Source organism: Macrosteles quadrilineatus, unplaced genomic scaffold, assembly GCF_028750875.1.
Source record: "Macrosteles quadrilineatus isolate MER2022 unplaced genomic scaffold, UCM_ALF_1.0 Scaffold_3__2_contigs__length_128488019, whole genome shotgun sequence".
NCBI classification, from domain to species: domain Eukaryota; kingdom Metazoa; phylum Arthropoda; class Insecta; order Hemiptera; family Cicadellidae; genus Macrosteles; species Macrosteles quadrilineatus.
The window spans coordinates 27,893,090-27,912,930 of NW_026542596.1; the positions used below are offsets into that span (position 1 = coordinate 27,893,090).

At 35.4% G+C, this 19,841-nt stretch overlaps 1 protein-coding gene across 8 annotated transcripts in view; it reads right to left on the reverse strand.

The window, feature by feature from the left end:
- LOC128988516 (protein Malvolio-like) overlaps positions 1-19,841 on the reverse strand; it is a 117,483-nt gene that overhangs the window by 18,448 nt on the left and 79,194 nt on the right. For all 8 annotated transcript variants that reach the window (XM_054409879.1, XM_054409880.1, XM_054409872.1 and 5 more), the window contains exons 2-9: positions 8,787-8,936; positions 8,392-8,514; positions 7,655-7,881; positions 6,712-6,850; positions 3,756-3,911; positions 2,980-3,138; positions 1,398-1,445; positions 301-459 (exon numbers count right to left, since the gene is read on the reverse strand). In XM_054409879.1, coding sequence (XP_054265854.1) covers positions 301-459; positions 1,398-1,445; positions 2,980-3,138; positions 3,756-3,911; positions 6,712-6,850; positions 7,655-7,881; positions 8,392-8,514; positions 8,787-8,936 — 1,161 coding nt within the window. The remainder of the gene's footprint in view (positions 1-300; positions 460-1,397; positions 1,446-2,979; positions 3,139-3,755; positions 3,912-6,711; positions 6,851-7,654; positions 7,882-8,391; positions 8,515-8,786; positions 8,937-19,841) is intronic.

Sequence of the window (19,841 nt, forward strand, 5' to 3'; positions counted from 1 at the left end):
TATGAATTTAGCTAGCTGTTCAGTAACAAAACTAGATTAGGTCAACGCCCAAAGAAACTTACAATTTCTTGATTAGCAAAAGTTGTTACAATGGTTTTTACTATACTCCATGTTATCTGGCCTTTTGCTCATCTAAACTGTCTTAACGAGTTCATGTCAAATAATCATACCTTAGTATTTACAGACAATAATATTATATACTAGGCCTATGCAAATAATATATAATTTTATCATCACTGGAAATTACCATTAAGTTTTTTGGTTTCATATTTTTCGTGACACTAAACCGCTAGTACTCACCTCCATAGTGAACTGACCAGCGTAACAGCCAGTCATCGTGCTGCTCTGCCCAGCCGCCAGTATGCCGATGGCCCAGATGTACATGGCCAAGTCTCCGAACTGACAACCAAGGAACACTCCTCCTTTGTAAATGTCCACCTCCAACGTGTCAGTATTGTTCTACAAGCAAAACTATTGTTTAATGTCTTTGTCAGGCTGAACAATCATTGTAACTAAATATATCAGTGAGAAAAGTAAAATATCTGTAAAATGGCATAGATGTTTCACTGTCAACACCTCGTTACTTTTGCAAATTAGTCCACAGGCTAGAAATAAGATGTTAAACCTCTTATTTAAAGATGTTAAACCTCTTATTTAAAGATGTTAAACCTCTTATTTAAGGAAAATTCCGTACATTCATGGCCAGGAAAAAAATTTATTACAATTCCCGATTTTTCCAGTTGGTAGACACCCTGAAGACTGCTGAATTAAGCTTTCCAATGATTGAAAAGCTAATTATACATTCGTAACATTTAATCAAATTGGATTCTCAAGTAGATTCTCCATCTATGGGTCAGTTGTAGCGTTGTAGCCAATTTTTAATTGAAGCATACTTAAATGAGCTAAATGGTGTGCCCTGTTGATTTCCTCCTTTAGTTTTTAGTAGTATGATATTTTATTTGACATAAAAGATGCTAAGGTAGTTAAGGGTAGTTTTTCCTTTCAATTTGTCTAGGGTGAAAAGTTAGCCAATTTGCCATAAACTGGCAATTTACATCAGCACACTATGTTAAGGGATCAATTTCACTACTTTCATTTTCATTCTAAGACAGTATACAACTTAAAATTGGGAATGGAACGTCCAGTTCTTTCCCATAGAATGTTACAATGTGATATCATCCCTACAACCAAAAACTCCAACATTAGTTTTGTGTTCAGTGGAATGAATTTATATTCTACTGAAATAACAGAGGAGATAAATGTCAAGTAAACTTTCTTTCAATAGATGGAAATATTTACACTTCCCAATTTTTTGATCTTAAAAATTATAAAGAAGCATAGCTAAAATCTTGAAAGATTTCAAGATAGGTATCAAATTGTCAAAATAAAATACTTACTGGGAAGACATCTGCATGTTGGTTGTGATTAGCGATGCAAATATTTCTCTGAAAAAGGCAATCACAAATTTAAAAGCTATGCACCATAAAATTTTCTTTATAAACATAAACCTAACTCGTTTTTCAATATAAAATATTTATTCAATGGTGAGTTTTGAGTTGTGTATAACATAGGTATTGTCTTTATTTTATATCAACTTGTACAACCACTTGTTAACACGTTCAATGCAGGTGACGAGTAACCTCGTCATCGCTGGCACTGCCAAGCGGCGCACGATGAGTATACTCGTCAAATCACCACTCCAAAATTATTGCCTCGATATGAGCTGAGCTGTCGATGGAGGATGTTATTTTTTGTTGCGCTGTATGAAGTAGTCCTTTGTGTTTCCTTGGGCGGCGTCAGTCCCATCACACACGGTTTTTGTTATTTGTGTGTATATTTTTGTGTTTTAGTGTGTTATATGACATGGGTGTTGTGCAATAGTGGATGATTATGGCTAATTCTTCACGGATTGATGACTTTCTCACTGAAGATGAACTAGGAGATAGGACAACAACCGTTTACAAAACAAACTATGGATTACTTTTGGTGTCACGTGCGTCAGTTCTACATGGCAGCCTGACGGGTGTATGACGAGTATTACTGACCCAAATGATAACGTCCTATATCTCGTCAAAAATTGAAAATTTTGACGAAATAACACCAGATTATCATTCAAAACGACATTTGAGAAGTTAATTTGAGTGTTCATATTTTAGCCATACAAGTGATATAGCCAATTACGGAGCCGCATTGAACGTGTTAAGCACTATTTTTCAAAAATTTTTTTTTCAAAAACTTAATTCATAAATCAATTTATTGGACGCAAATCAAGTTTTCTTCATAATTATTACTGCTTGACAAATAGACTACTGGGTACAAGTTTTAAGTCATATGATAACTAGGTGATAAAAATTATTCAAAAGTCTAAAGGTGTTTTTTACAGTTTTACTTATCTTCGTGGTTGCACATAACATCATTAGTACCTAAAAGAGATAACTTAGGAGTGTTAACACTTTGTTTCAGTAAATCCTAAACCTAGTGATGCCAAAATGCAGGGTAATATTCCCTAGGATACATCAGTGATCCAAAAGTAGGCTATACACAAATTCCTAGGAGGTATTTACTTAAAATGTTAGGTAGTTGGAGAAACAACTGGTTAACAGCAAATGTAATGGTTCTATGTTGTTGAGTATTAAAACTGCTAGTACTCAGATACAAATTTAATCTTCCTTTACATAAAAAATTCAATACAAAAATTATTATCAAAAGTACCAATTACATTACATTTTAGGGGGGTCAATATTAAGTTTACCAGACTTAAAACTATAAGTAGTACCTCAGTATTTTCAAGGTGTTTCTAATTTCTTAAAAATACCAAATTTTTGGGAATTTAATTATTCTAACGATTTTCAATTTGAGATAATATGCATAAAATATAACAACACAGTAAAACTAAATTTACTTATCTCATTTACATTCTATATTGTTTGTGGATTAAATGTGGAGAGTTACTAGATATGTTTACAGTCCTATACTTACAACATCAACGTTTGTCTTGTTGTAAAGTCCGTGGGCGAACACAGCAACAACAAACACGTTAATAACCAGAGACACTGCCAATGCGATCGTACTCTCTACAAAGTAGTACAGGTTTGCCTCTCTCACCTTGGCTGTATTTTTGCGGTCGATATTCCTTGACTGTAATGAAAAATTTTGGTTTAGAAAAACACTTGAAAATCTTGCATTGTAACAACCCAGTGTTTAAAGAATTAAAAGGAAAACAGGATTCCACAAACACACTTCATAAACCCTGTCATATCCCTTACGTGGTCAGCTGACTTTTCATCCTCACTGATGATGGCCATTTTACGAGCAATAACAGAACAGTATTGCCAATCACCAATAGATTTCGTCTAAGTGGTAATGCCATAGTCCTCTGGAAGTTATGTAAAAAACAATTCAGGGCTGGAGCCTAGAAAAACACACACTCATTGAAACTATATATTTTGTTAACAAATGCGTTGAATGGTTGTAAAAAAGCAGTATTGGCATAAGTAATCATAAATTTGGTGTGGTATGTATATATTATTATGTCATGATAGCCATCATTCCACACCAATGGCAAGATCATCCCACGATTGTGGCAAAATCTTTAAGATCTCCAGGATTGCAAATAGATTATCATCATTTTCCGCTATCTCAGTAAAATTAAATTGATTCTCTGTTTTAGTGTTTTCGCCAAAAGCCAGTAATACTGACATCTGACTTTGATACCTGACATTATTTCAGTAATTTTATCCCGTATGAAGTCTCACCTTGACCAGGCCGGAGTGCAGGTAGAGATTGTGAGGCATGATGACAGCCCCGATGATGCCAACACCTTGCAACAGAGCATCAGAGCTGCAGCCCTCACACCAAGGGATCACCAACCCCTTCAGCATCTGTCCTACATCAGGTTTCACTACGATGAACTGAAACATACCATTGTTGTACAGTTTTGGATTGAATTTAAAACACTATTTTTGATAGACATAAACCAAACTATACACTAGTTGGGTCCATATCTCTAACTATAACTCGTGAACTAGTTCATTACAACCCAAAAATGAAAATACACAAGTTTGAGTTGGGTTGGGTGATACAAATATGAAATTTGGACACGAGCAAAGTAAGGACATGCATAAAGTAGTAGTTGCTTAACTTGCATAATTTCAGGCCAACAATGTTTATTTTATTGGCATCCATAATTTGCCATTTGCATACAAAACTTATAAGAAAAAAGAGAAAGAGTCAAACAATTGTCTTAGCCAATACTTGGCCAAATCTAAAAATTTAATAATAATGTTAACATTAATATCTTTAAAGTACCATACTATCAAGCTTTGCTCTGGTTATTTCTGTAATATATTATATTCTTTAGTCGTAGAGGTGTGCGGATATCAAAAAAATCGGGTTGGATTCGGTTCAGTTCGGATATCCGTAACCGACCCAAGCCCAAATTTGATATCCGACACTATTCCTTAAATATCCAACTTTTTCAGATGGATTGTATATTACGACGTTTTAGACTGAAAACAAATCTTTATAAGATAATAAGCATTATTAGTGTCCACTTTCCAAGGACGTTATTTCAAAATTTCGTTTCCATTGACATGACAGCGCCAACGAGTAAGACTAATTGTCTAGTCGTCAAAACATTCAATGCGCGTCGTCTGGTATTCACCGTGAAAAATTATCGAATCAACAAACAACAGTACTGTAATAACAATAGATATCTAAGTAATTTGTGGTAGCGTAATCTAAGGCTTATGAAAAACCTAAAAAGTGTAGTTTTGAGCCAAGTATTAACAACCAAAGTTACGCCGAACACTAAATTTTATTGTATTTATTATTTTCTCGAGATTTACTTTAGCCTAGCTTAAAATATTTGTGAGTTCAAAGAAGAAGGCGTATTGATATCTCGTTTAGTCGTTATCGGCTGTTTTGCTTTATGATTATATTCATCTGGAACAAATAGACAAAAGCAGAAAAGAACTACTGAGGTCAAATTAAAGTCAACTTGTGATCGTCCCCTGAAACTAGGGGTGCTGCGTCACCATAATAGTTTACAGCCATTGGATGTAAGAAGGCAATTTTACAACAAACTGTTCGATAGTTTTGTCTCCGGCCACTTTGATAGCTAGCAGTGTTTTGGTTTTACAGTAGAAAAATATCTATTAACCATGATTATTTAGCAATGATTGTATTCGACCAGAAGAAATATTTGAATTTGAATAGTAATTCCATTATTTGCATTTTCACATGAATTTACTAGCCTGTATTGCACAATTGTTATATTTTAGGTCAATGACCTTTATTGGATCCGGACATCAATAAGTATAGGCTAAATACCCGTGGTTGAAAACAATTATTTTGTTAACCTATAAAACATTAGATAGCTCATTAAGAAGTATGAAATCATATATAAAGATAATAACAGCACTCGTAAAAAGTATATAAAGCCACGTAAAAAGGATATAAAGCCACGCATTCAATCCTTATCAATCACCCCATTAGAGACTACAAAGCCAAGTCGTTATCAGCCAAGTTTTTGTGACATAGCGCACACGACTGTACTGCAGGAGCAGTTGCTAGCGCGACTTGACCTTGGACTGCATTAATTTTTATTTCCTCAAATGAACTGTTTACGTTTTAAAAACAATAATTTGGGAGCCTAGCCTACTGCATATCAATAATGGACTGGAATAGTTGAACATAGGCTACAATCCTCCATTTTAACAAACTAGGATTACGATTTAAATACTGTACAATTTTTTAAATAATCTTGGTATTTTTCTTAGGATAATGATGATTCTGTTATGTAGTGTAATCATCTGTTCATCAAGGTTATACTGAATTATGTTTGAAGGTAAATACGTTAAATTATTAATTAAATTAAATAACATTAAATAAGAATTAAATTTAGCTATTCAGTAAATGCGTGATAGACAAGTTTTACAGTGTTATTTAACTTAATTGCCCTAATTAACTCGCCGGCAACATCTAATGGTAAGCTAGGGCCTATCGTTTGACATCAGTTGTCTCCTAAGCTGAAGTGTTGTGAGACGATTTCGGCTGCTGGGTGGACTAAAATGTATTCAAGCAACCAACTTTTGAAACTAGATGTTGTGAATTGTGATTTTCAAGAGAGAGAAAACAGTGGAACGTGGCTAATTCAAACTTTTATAATGCAAAATTGTCTTTAACATTTATTTACACAGCTTTAAATTGTATTATAGGTTTGGTATATAATTGTAAATTATTATTAAGCAACACCAAACTATCCAAATTCAAAAATATCCTAATCCGAACCTTCCAATATCCGATCCGATCCAAACCGAGGATTAACTATCCGATCTGAAATTAAATATCACTATCCACACACTTACTTTAGTATGAGAAATATGTTATCACGGTGGAAATTTATACTAGCTAACTTGAAGATATTGTTTAGTATATTTTAATTAGTGTCACCATGGCCTGCGAAGGGGTACGAGCGGTAGTCAACGGGGTTGTGCTAGCCCGGTCTTCTTATTGACTGCCACCAACTGCAGACTCTCATGGCCTCTAGGCCTACTGTAGTACAGCATTGGTGCTATGATTGCGACTATTACTTCAATCCACAGTGGTTAGTTTATTTAAATATAGCCTTATGTGTATATGTATTTACAGACATTCTGGAATGCTATACATATTGTTTAAAGCAACTTTTACATTGATAAAACTGCTTACCTCATATCCAAACGATATGGCCATGACAGTGATAAGGAATGCGAAGAGACACTCTAGCTTACGCAGACCGTACCTGTCCAGTAGCAGGAACGAGAAGGTGTCTGTAGCAGTGATGAGGACTCCAATCCACAGAGGGATCCTGACACAAGAATCACAACTTGATAAATCTGGATTGTTAAGGGCTGAAAAATGTATTTAAGGCTCTTTTCTATCATATTTGTCAATTTACTTTGGTTTGTATGTGTAAAAGGACACACTCATAAAAACATTGTTGTTTATGATTTCTAAAAATGTCTTCTTATTCATGACAAATAAATGAGGAAATGGGAGATTTTGCACACAGTTATGGACGTTAATACTGGCTCTAGAAAGTCACCCAACGGCTTTTAGGAGTATATGGCCGTAGTCTACAGTGTGTTTTGAAATTCATGAATGCAATCGTCATAGTTTAATTTTTTAAATGTCTATTTGTTCATGACAAACAACAGGTGAAATGGGAGTTTATGGACAATTGGGCACGGTTTTAGGTGTTAAAAATGGCTTTAGAAAGTCACCATATGGCTTTGAAAATTCCAAATTTTCCCCGGACCTCCTGACCCCTCCTTGACAAGGTCCTAGAACCGCCACTGACAGTTCTCATTCATAGGTGGACCTTCCCACATTACTTGAACCAATAGGTTGAGACTAGTGGTAGAATAGTAGCACTAATGAAAAATTATAAACTCAATTCTGTAAATTATATTGTAAGCCAGTGTCCAATATTTATATATTACAAACAGAAAATTTCTCAGTTTTTTCACCGGACCCAAATGATTGCAAATATTGATAACAACAAACACTCAACCAAAGACAGCAGATGTTAGCAAACATTTGTCACCCAGAAAGTCAGACAAATACTTTATCTGCCTTATAAAACAAATGTATCTTGCAAACACTAACTTACAACTTATTGGAGAGTAGGTAGAGCGCAATGGCTGTACCGATGACTTCCTGCATGTCTGAACCAATGATGGCCACCTCCGTCATCAGCCAGAGAAAGATACGAGGCACAGTTCGATACTTTCTATAGCACATCTCCGCCAGATGTAGACCCGTCACTACACCCAGCCTGGCAGACAACCTCTGCATCACCAGACCTAGGATGGTGGCACTCATCAGCAGCCATAGGAGCTGCACAGAGTACAGTGGTGTGAATAGAGTAGTATGTTGAAGTGGTCTTATGAAACCCACAGAGAGTAAGCTATAAGAGCTTCAGAGTAATTTAATGCATGATCAGTAGCTATAGAAGCTACATGGGGAAATGTTTAGCAGTAGTTAAGCAATAGGAGCTACAATATATCAATAGTAGTGTATTTTAATAGCTAACTGCAGTGAATAATTCCTATCGAACTAGGTGTACAAGCTGCACAGTGCATTGCATACCAAGAGACAAGCTATAGGAACTGCATAGAGTAATGCAATCTCAGCAACTCCAATATCTGTGTAAACTGTATAATTTATTCTGACAAGACCTCAAGAAGTGAAACCATATGATAATCTGACAATGGCAAAGTTACAAAACCACCTAAACATGCGTAGCCAGTTTCTTCAAACGATGCTCTACTCGTTCCAGATTGTCTGATGATGTATGTTTTAGTCCTTATTTGTCATTAACTGCAATCAAAATGAATTATAACTAACCTTATATTTAGCTAATGTGCCTGATTGCAGATCTGATTCTATGTTTCCTGGGTCTAGATAGGCAATACTCATGAGAAACCCTGGTCCTGTGAACGCCCATAGCTTTCTCCAACTAAACTTATCCTGCAAACAAACATAACATTTAAAACAATGTATTTACAACAAAAATGTTAGCACCTGGTGACATGTATGATCTATCCAAAACATAAATTAGATTGGTAGTACACCTATTACATTCCCACAACTACAATACTTTTTAAATTAATGATAACCTATCTGGTCGTCCTTTACACCTGATGATATTTTACTTTTGTACAGCTGAAGAAGTAATATTTAGGGCCAAAGTTGTTCTCATAAAACATTATTACAAGACAATACTTGACAAATGTACTTACTGTGCCTGTTTCTGGTATTAATATCCTGTTGTCTCCATAGTAGTCGTCACTGCCTGGCTGTAGAGTACTGTGTTCTGAGTTTAAGCTATCTTTACTGCATCTTTTGGAGTTCTCTATATTGTCCTCTTCCTCGTTGTAGTCCATCGTGGGCTGGAAACACAAAAATTTGTTAATTTTACCTAGAGCAAATATTACTAATCAATTATCAATTTTATTCTTTGAGATATCGATGCAAACTTGGGTGCGTGATAAATAAATATGAATACAAGGTGATTGTAGAATGGAGTGAGGTGATATATGTAGCTTCACAGCCTTATAGTAATAGAAGACCACGGCGAGACTAGAGTGACAACACCGCAGTCCAAGTCTCAAGGCAGCAAGTGAATTTATGACAACAGCTTATTTGAACTAAGCAGAAATAAAAAGCTGTGATACACATTGACAACTGTCACAGTAGAATTGTTTACAGTTATGTTTATTTTTTGATTTAATAAATTTGTAATATTGTGCAAAAAGGGTGATTTTACTTTTAAAATGCAAAATTCATCAACTTTTTTACTTAAAAATAAAAAAATTTATAAAAACGTATTGTGTTTGTTTTCCCCAAAAATAATGTCTGGGAAATGGAGTAGCATCCATATAAAATCCCAAAGTACTCATGAACTTTTGAGAAAACTACAAGTCACACCTCCATAAACCATATACTTAAAATGTTAATCATGACGGGAAACCTTGCGCAAAACTATCCATTATAATAATAATAATAGGTCAGTCAGTGTACCGGTCCGTACAACCACAACGCTAGTCACTTTTGTTTAGGCCGGCCAAAATATTAATTTTCAATGTTGCTTGTATATATATATATAAACTAGCTGGCCCGACAGACATCGTCCTGTCCTAATGTGGTTTTATGTCAAATGCTCGTTCATTTTCAAGATGAGCTCGTTCGCATGGCTCAATCACGTCCTGGTTGAAGTTCGTTCGCTACGCTCACTCACCTATAGGCTGGAGCTCGTTCGCTGTGCTCACTTGCCTTCAGTTACATTTGACAACAAATATTCGTAAAAAACAAATGGAATAGAAACCTATTTGACAGCTCTCATTTGTTATGCATGGATTTGTTTTTAAAAATTAGGTTAACATTACAACAGCTGTTTCCTTAATTTAATTTAATCAAGAAATGACAAACATGGCATGGTAAACAAAATAAAACATTCTTCCATAAGATTAACATGTAAACTGCAAAGGGCCATAGGACGCTTCCCTTAAGGGTTTTTGAAACGGAAACAGGCTATTATGTTATTCTAGTACCTAAGGAATATCCCTGTAAATTTTCATGCCAATTGGTTCAGTAGTTTTCTAGTTATAAACGCTGTAACTAACACAACATTCTTTTATATATTAAGATGTTTTGTATGTGAGTATATGTCTACATGTGAACTTCAACAATGACCAATGCTATTAACAGTAATTTAACAAGACAAGAAGATTTGACAATGGAGCTGTTAGCCCCGAAACTAAATCATAAAAATACGACTTGGATTGAAGACGTTAATAAGGTATTTAACCTTATACTAGGAGTACGCTCCGAAGTCGCGTATGAGAATGAACGAAGACAATTTCATACATACAAATATGTTATTTAACAGTAGATCAACCACATTCATATCAGTTGATCAGCTGCTCAAGAAGTTTTAACTTAATTAAGGCACTTATCAAATCCATAATACTATAGATGAAACAAACTCCCTAAGGGAGTATGTTAAATCTACAGTATGACAATACTTTTTCACCAAAGCAGTTTCTTTACTGCACTTTGGGCTTGTGTCATTAAAGCAGCTAGGACCAGGAATCAGGGAGATGGTTTATGCATGGAAACTTTGGTCCAAGGTCATAAGACAGGTTTGAGAAAATCCACTAAAAGAACGGGTAAATCTTTCCAAATTCCGTGATGTATAATCAAAGAATGTATTTCAATTTATTACTAAAACCAGCAATATTGCTAGAAAATGCTAAGCAATATAGGTTTGTCAATCTAATAAATAAAATCTCCAACAATTATTATTTGTGATGATTCATTGCTGTAATGTACAGCAGTGTGTAAGAACATCTCTCACATGACCCATAAGAAGAATTACAATCATATCACAATACATGAGAATTTAAAACTTGTGTGGCGAGGTGGAGGAGAAAACACTATTTTGAACCAGCAGAAACTGCTGATTTTGTTGTGCGAGTGATAAAACAAATGTTTTAAAGTTTTAAAACTTCATATTTAGATTCATATTTTAAGTCATTATGATAATAGTTTTAAATGCAAAATTACTATGAGGGAGTAAATATTTTCTAAATATCAAGTATTTTTTCCCTCCTACAACTTCACACACAATTGGAGAGTACTGTCAAATGTTCGACTTTCTAGAGGACGAGATCCTAAACATCGATGGTGAGGTTACTGTTTGGAGGGATTTTAATGCTAGTGTGGTGGAATGTGAAACAAACACAGGAAGGCGGTATGTTTGTAGAGAGGGCAGCCAGGCTAGCTCTCTATATCCTAAATACAGGTGACGTTTCCAACATCCGTCACCCCCGGCATGGAAAGATGGTCCCTGACATCTCTCTGGCATCTGAAGACCTAGCCCACCGGTCACTGATAGGAGAGTCTCTGAGGACTACTCTGCAAGCGACTTATCTGGCAATTTTCTTCAAGGATATTCCTGAACTTTCCTGAGCTGGGCAAATACACAATATGCCAGCTCAGTTCATCCATCTCAATGTATCTCAGTTGTCTTTGCCAGGGCACATTTCAGGGTTACATAAAAAATTAGCCTGTTGGGGACATTGGAAGTGCCTAATTTCAAGCTACGTTGACAATGCGTTCCACCATCTCCGGCATTTGATCGTTCCATGCCTAGGATTTTTGCCACCGCAGAAAGAAGCCAGTTAACTGGTGGAAACCCAAGATTGTAGAACCCTGGAGAATATGCCTTGAGCTCCAACGAGCAGCGCACCATGCCAGAAACTGGCCTGAAGCTAGATCGGCAGAGCTCAAGGCCGCAATTCAAGATCCCCATATAGTGCTATCAACTGGAGTAACGTCAGGTGCTGGAAGCAACTGTCAGGACATCCAGAACAATTCTTGAGTGATGGGCTACAAGATTGTAACCCAAATGATAGGGACTTGATCACCAACTACAGTCATGGAACCTGTCACCGTTGCTACTGTCATTGAAGCGTTATTTCCAAAGCATCCACCGCTACCAGCGAGGGAATTTGGAGATTAGGGCGCGTTACCAGCCTTTCGGGAAGAGGGACTTTCCTCCGCTGTCCCATTCCTTAGAAATGGAAGAGCACCTAGCCCTGATGGCATTCCTGCATAATTTCTACAGCTTGTTGGTGTTCATTAGACTGTTACTTGAGATACAAGTCGCTAACTAATACCTGAAGAATTCAGTACTCAATACAGAACTTGTAGTCATGGATTCTGCTATGCTGTAAGTTAGTTGAAACCAATCTTAAAACTTAAAGTGTGGCCTATCTTTACATTCTAAGTGGTATTGAACTTGGATTTAAATGCAATAATGTCTTGTAAATTTTTATTTGGTTGCTTGTTTTTATGAATATTAACTTTAAAATAACCTTTAGAGAGTCCCCATTTTCAAGTTTTACATCGAATGAAAGTTGTTTTTTTTTTTATATGGGACTCTTTTATCTCAAACATTCAGTAAATACCAATTTTCATTAAAAATTACCTCCACCGCAGCAAACCTGCCGACTAAGCGAATTTCTACTTGCCTTATTTGATTTTCACTTAAATGTATTTTAATAACATTAGGTTTATCGAGTACCTAGGTTTGCTAATACAAGGAGGGTGATAATAAAGTGTAATTTTTGGTAAAATACTTAATAGCTTAGAATAACAAAAAAATATATATATAACAGGGGAATTTCTTTTAAAATATTTTATTTTTTCTATTTTAAATAACCGTACGAAAACATCTCAATGTATTAAGTTTCTTCTGTTTTAAGCTGTTCAAAATGGTTTAGAGAGAAAATATTTAATTTTTATATAGTCCAAAATGAGAAAAACCAAATTTTACCCATAAATCTGTGTTCCCGTAGTTCGATCATGCTCCTGTGCTAACTCGTCCAAACAGGTTTGTATGAAATTTCATTGAAATTGGATGGTTTTTACTCGAGTTATCGTGCTTACGGACACAAACACACACACACATATATATATATTTATATATTAGTCTGAACAGATGGTGTTTTTGGCCACTGGAACATCAAAATTAAATATTAAAGTTGTTTCAGGTCTAGGTCTTACTCAGACCTGAGACAGTAATAGCTTATTCTCTATATATGAGTAATTCACTAAATAGTAGCTAAGAAACCAAACTAAAGAGTCATAGGCCTACAACTATCTATATATTAATAGTTTTAAATAATCCATAAACTTAAAACAAAAAGGGATTTCATGTAACAACCCTTTTCCAGCCTATCAAATTTAAAACTTAGGTAAGTCTCGGATTTTAATAGTTAGGTGTCATTTTAATGCTAATGATTGCAAATAGTAATTTTTCATAAAGAAATCTTTATTTTTTCCATACAACGTACAAACACAAAGATACATTTACAAAAAAAAAAAAACAATTACCATCTTAGGTTTAAATATACACTTTCATAATTTCCTTTAGGGCTTTACCCCCTCTAAGTTTAATTTATTTCTAGAGTCCATCCAAAGATTCTCGATCTTAAGGTCAGCATATCTGGTATGCTGAGAAACTTTCTTTATTAAGATTGATATGTGAATTGTTATTTACAGTGGCGGTTCTAGGGGCCTTGTTATGGAGGGCTACCAGGGTGTTCCTCACCAGTAGGGGTCTAAGAGCTGTCCCCTGGACAGTTTGCTATTTTTTACGTCACATTTAAGGTCTATAAACTATGTTCAAACACAACCGTTACTTATTTACGACAAAAATTAACTTATGTTTGAATTTATACTTCCAGGTCCAATATAAAAACTCCCGTGAGTGGCTTCAGCCTCTGTGCCCCCCCCCCCCCCCTTTGAATCGCCACTGATTTTAACAGCTGTAATTTAACAGCTGTAACTTTAGGTGAATGTTTAGCCACAGTCAGAATGTAAACAAAAGACTAAGCAGTTTACTTGGTCTGTGGATATGATGATTAGTGGCATATCATATAATAGTTGGCTAAACTTGTTTTTTTTTCTTTGCTGCATCACTGGTTCATGGTCTGTGAGTAGGTATTGTGAACCAAAAGACACCAGCTCTAGATGTGTAATATTAAATGTATACCTTGGTTTGTGACAAAGACCGCAGCGTTGCATACGAGGTAAGTTCGGAAAGTAAGATTCCCCTACTCCCTGGGGGAGCATTGCGATCGCATGTTAGCGCATGCGCAGTAGTTACTCTGAGTCTTCCGAAAGGAAATGACGCCATTTGGAACTCGCTTTTTTTGTCGTACACTTCGTAACGCTTGTTCGTAATGCCTGCGTTGATTGAAAATCCAGCCGATTGTGAAATTCGATCAGTGATTTGTTTTTTTTAATACTGTACAAAAAGTTATATAGCAATTCATTTACCGACAAATCTATTATGGGGACAATGTAATGAGTAATTCAATGGTGAGAAGATGTGTTTGACAGTTCAAAGAGGAGCAAGATACAGTGCATGATGAGGAACAAAGTGGACGTCCATCTGTGGTAAACAATGAAATGATTAGTGCAATTAGTCAATTTTACAATATGAGCTCTTGCACGTAAATTTCCTCAAGTTTCAAGAATTGTAATTTACGAGATTGTTACTGAAAAAATTTGACTTTTATAAACTTTGCTCACGTTGGGTGCCTAACATCCTTTCTGAACGGGGCAAAAACCACTAAATGGGCAGTGCACTTAATTTCTTGACTCATTATGACGAGAATGGTGATACATTTTCATTGCAGATAGTCATGGGAGACAAATCTTATTATGGGTTGCTTATGATACCTCTGAAACCAAGCATCAATCAATGGAATAGAGGCACACTAACTTACGTTTTTGCAAAAATCAAACCAAAGTAATTCTTGCTATCTCAAAAGGTCATGTGCACAGTTTTCTGGGACAGAAAAGGATTTGGCTTACTGATTTTTTGCCAGGAGGCCAAACAATCAATATAGATGTTTATTGCGAGACACTCAGGAAATTGCGTCGCGCAATACAGAATAAGCTCCAAGGAATGCTTACGAAAGGATTGGTTTTCTTTCATGACAATGCTTGATCACACACAGCAAATATGACGAAGCCACTTCTTTAGGGCTTTGGCTGGGAAGTTTTTGACTATCCTCCATACAGCCCTGACCTCGATCCAAGCGATTTTCATTTGTTTCGCAATCTAAAGTCTTTTCTTGGCGGTCAGCGGTTTATCTGCGATGAAGATAAACCGCACTTCGCTCTGCATACTTACCTGTCAAACTGTTTCAATTATTAAATATTTTTGTACAACATTTAACGTATCTCTATGCCAACATCATCCTAAACTGCATGTAGCCCATAGAAACCATTGTAATCCCCTTATCTGCCCTTTAATAAATATTGCAAAACAAAAACAAGAAATTAAAAAAGCTAAAGAAAAGGGTAGAAGGGGACCCCACAATTCACACGCACAAAATTTATCATCAACTGGACGCAAAAAATTCATTTGCCTTTTTTGTAATTGCCATCAATACCTCACATATTTATTTTGGTTCATACATAACGCATGTTCATCATTGTCTTGAATTAATTCATATTTTGTTCAAAACTGTAAAAATGGAGTGTTCCATTGAAATGTAAAATAAAATAAAATAAAGAGCTGAAAGAACGTGTTACCTCATGGTTGACTACACAGGCGGCAACATTCTACGAGGAGGGTATACGGTACTCAAACTTGTACCACGCTATGACAAATGTCTCAAATATTGCGGGAGTTATCTAGAAAAATAGTGTAACAGTTGTAGATTTTGTAAAAATAAATATTTTTCATGTGTATCTGTACTTGTTATTCTTTAATTTCAAAACGGAATCGGTAGCGAACGTGTCACTAGAAAAACATAATCAGACTTATTTCACTCCTTTGAGTTTTAACGGATCAGGCTAAGATTAAAAAATAATCAGATTAACAAAGCACTATAGACAATTATTTTATGATGCTTGCTGTAAGCATGAAACCACTAAGTGTCTCACAGAGTACCTAGAATATATTATCGCATGAAATGTTTGTTCGATATAAATATTGATTCAAATATTTCATTAAACGTTATATCAATTATCTGTTGTTATTACGGGTATATCTAAGAAAGCCCTACCACTACCGGTATTATCTATGGTACTATGCTATTAGTAATAAGTATTAGCTTAGGTAATGGTAGGCCTAACTTAATAGGTGACACTTTACTTTAGTAATAGTATCCTATTATCCCATGCGTTAAATACCCACCACAACCACTATGCTATGTAAAGGTAAATTGCCAAGATATTTTATTCCTTAATTGCTTAATATAGGCCTAACGGTAACTTAAGTTGGGAATTTCTTTTACCTTAGTTAGGCCTTAAATGTGTGACCTGTGGGCTAGGAAAGGTCACAAGTTAAGTATGAAATATTTTTAAATTGTTGCTTAGCCTACCTAAGGCATATTATGTTAGAAGCATAATTAATTTAACATCTAGGTCCTACCATTTAAATTCTACAATTCAAGATGGCCTTGGCGTACGCAATATCATAGACTTAACACGTTCGCTACTGAGCGTCGCATATATGCGACGCCGCGGTCATTGCCACAGACTGAGGTATACATTTGAATCTTACACATAGACCGGCTGTTACTTGGATAACAGTACACACAGACCATGGGCGAAAACCTGTAAACCAGTGATCATTTACATTGTAATACGCTACAATCTTGTTTGTAAATAAATTATTCTTGTTTTTTTGTATTTTTTATAACTTTTTGTAATGTCGCATATTTGCGACGCTCGGTCTACAGCGAAGACAATAGTGAAAATTATCATAGTTATTCTTGAAATAGACTAAACGTCGCATATATGCGACAGTTCATTTTTTGTGTTTTAAGGTGAAAGTAAGTAAAAAAATAAACAGATTATTCAAGAACAGTTTATAACTGAACAAACCCAAGTAGCACACATCGTTGGCCCAACGTTGGGAAATGGTCGGCACGGTTGGGAAATGGTTGGCAGAAATTTTAACGATTTGCCAACGTTGGCCCAACGGAAACTGGTATTCGTTGGCCCTACAAAGGAAAGAATCGTTGGGCCTTCGTTGGGCATTCGTTGGGTTTAAGTATAAAACATTCTAAAACGAATTTTAACAAATTAATTTATTTAAATGCACATAAAATGTTATGGCAGCAGAATATAAGCCAAATATTGTAAAAATTTGGATCCATAATAAATGTAGTCAGATGATGTTGTGATACTAGATACAGTGGGGAACACCTGCTTAACATATAATAATTATTATAATTCATTTTATTTTTTATTTTCTTTAACTTATTTAAGCAAGTTTTTAATAGTTATAGAGAACAGACTAATTAATTATATAACAATCAATTATAACAGTAGCCTACTAATCTGGTAATTAAATAATCTATATTCAAATACTAGTATCCTCTCCAACTAACTACCAGAAAAACAACTCAACTACTTGAGGCCTAAACAGACAGAATCATTATACTGTAGCATCAAAAATATTTGAAGTATTAATTGTAACCATTGCACCTGTCGGCTACTCTTTGACCACTCGAAAACACTCTAAATCAACAAGCACAGTTAGCTCAGAGGTAAGGCGTGAGGCTCACATGTCGAAGGTACCGGGTTCGAGACCTGTCCCGGTCGGAAAATTTTATCTTGTTTTATTTTCAAAATAAGTTTTTATGAACCATTTAATCAATTTACTCAACTCATAATTATGCTTATCATACAAAATCTTTATTATTTTGTGTTTTTTATGTTTATGCTCAATGGGATGGTTGGCCCTTCCGCAAAAAATGGTTGGTTGGCCAACCGTAAGACTGAGTGCCAAAACATACCGTTGGCCAACGATCGACAGAAACGTTGGGCCAACGATTTGCCAACGATTTTTGCTACTTGGGAATATAAAAGCTACATAGGATGTTGCAGCATACATACTGCATACGTACATACAGTGATGCAGAAAAGTAAAGACCAGTTTTTCCAACTATTATATGACATCACCAATCATCATATCCACAGACCAAGCGACGCAGTTGTACGTCAGACATCTCTGTAGACCACTACAGGGAATTCAGTGCCTTCAAATAGACCACTACAAAGATATAAGCGTTTTAATAACATTAGAACCCCGACGCAAATATGCGTCGGCAGTCTATTTTATTGTGACTAGCCGTCGCATATATGCGACGGCAGTCTATGGGTGGTAACCGGCCGTCGCATATGTGCGTCGCTGGTCCATGTGAATGGAAAATTTCGTACTATTGCAGTAGCGAACGTGTTAACTTCATTATGTTAACAATAGGCTATTATAAAAAAAAAAAAAACACTGCATTGGAGTTGCTTATTTGGATAAAGCCAAGCTAAAAATTGCCCACTTTGACTCATGGCTTATTTTCTCACTCTGTCAACCATTAGTATAAGCCTAGGCCTAACTCGGTGTAGGTAAATATTAGAATCAAGCTTATTATGTACTTATTGGTGATGATACTTAAGCTAATTCAAAACAATTTCAAAACTACTTGTATGCCTAGGAGAACAGTTCCGCAGAGAACCTGCAATATATTATCGATTTAAATATCAATACAGAGGGCCTATATCGATTTTGGTTCGGTTCGATAAAGCTATTGTTTCTACAATATATATTTTTGTTGTTTAAAGAGGAATTGAGTTATTAGGTATTGATTTTAAACTCAACCAAAATCAAAATTTATTTTATGAAAGTTAAAAACAAAATAAACAATAACTATCATAATCCAACTTAAACCTTATTAATATAGGCTAACTTAAGTCAATTACCGCATACAGTTAGAAAATTTTTAATTTCTTCCGTTTTTAGTCTAATTTCTTCCGTTTTTAGTCGCTCAAATTTAAAATAATACCTACCTCCCCCGCAGCAAACCTGCAGACTAAGCGAATTTCCACTTGCCTGATTGTTTATTCTCCGTAAGAATAATATAGAAATTTTAAATTTACAATTTTTTGGAATTTTCTCAGTGCACGGTAACCATTAGGCGAATAATAACGCTTCATTAAGAAATTACCGTAGCCAATTTGGTTTTTTAAGCTCAACAAAATAGTTTTTGAATGAAGTTTTAAAATTTTGTGTTTGTAAGGTTAAATAGGGGAAAAACTTATTTTTACCTTAAGTATAAAAACCCCATAGTTCCCATAATCTGATCGTGCTGGTTTGCGAACCCATTAGAATAAATTTAGGTTGACACGTTTACACTAAATTTCATCAAAATTGGATCATTTTTGCTTTTATTGTTATAGGTTAGACCTAAGTAGGCCTAAGTAAGTTTAAGCACAGAAAATATAGCCTACTACTATAACCCAGAATGCCAACCGCATGGTAAAAAGCGTCAAGTACTTTGAGAGAGCTTTGCCTGTCAATTCGTAGGCAGCGCCGCCAGCGTTGCTATGCTGAGGGCATTGCAACGCTGGCGGCGCTGCCTACGAATTGACAGGCAAAGCTCTCTCAAAGTACTTAACGCTTTTTACCATGCGGTTGGCATTCTGGGTTATAGTAGTATATTTTCTGTGGTTTAAGTTAAGTTAAGTTATTAAAATTCATCGAACCGAACCATAATCGATATATTTTTAATTTGATAAAATATTGCAGGTTTTACCGGCACTGCACCCATGCCTAGGCCTACTAAATGAGAAATTCTGAGGTTAGGTCCTAACTGACTTTTAGAACAATCTGTCACATGAATCAATTTATAGATTCTGATTGAGCTATGAATGCTTCAAACCTAACTTAGGCTTTAGAACAGTAATTATGAAAACTTTACTGCAAA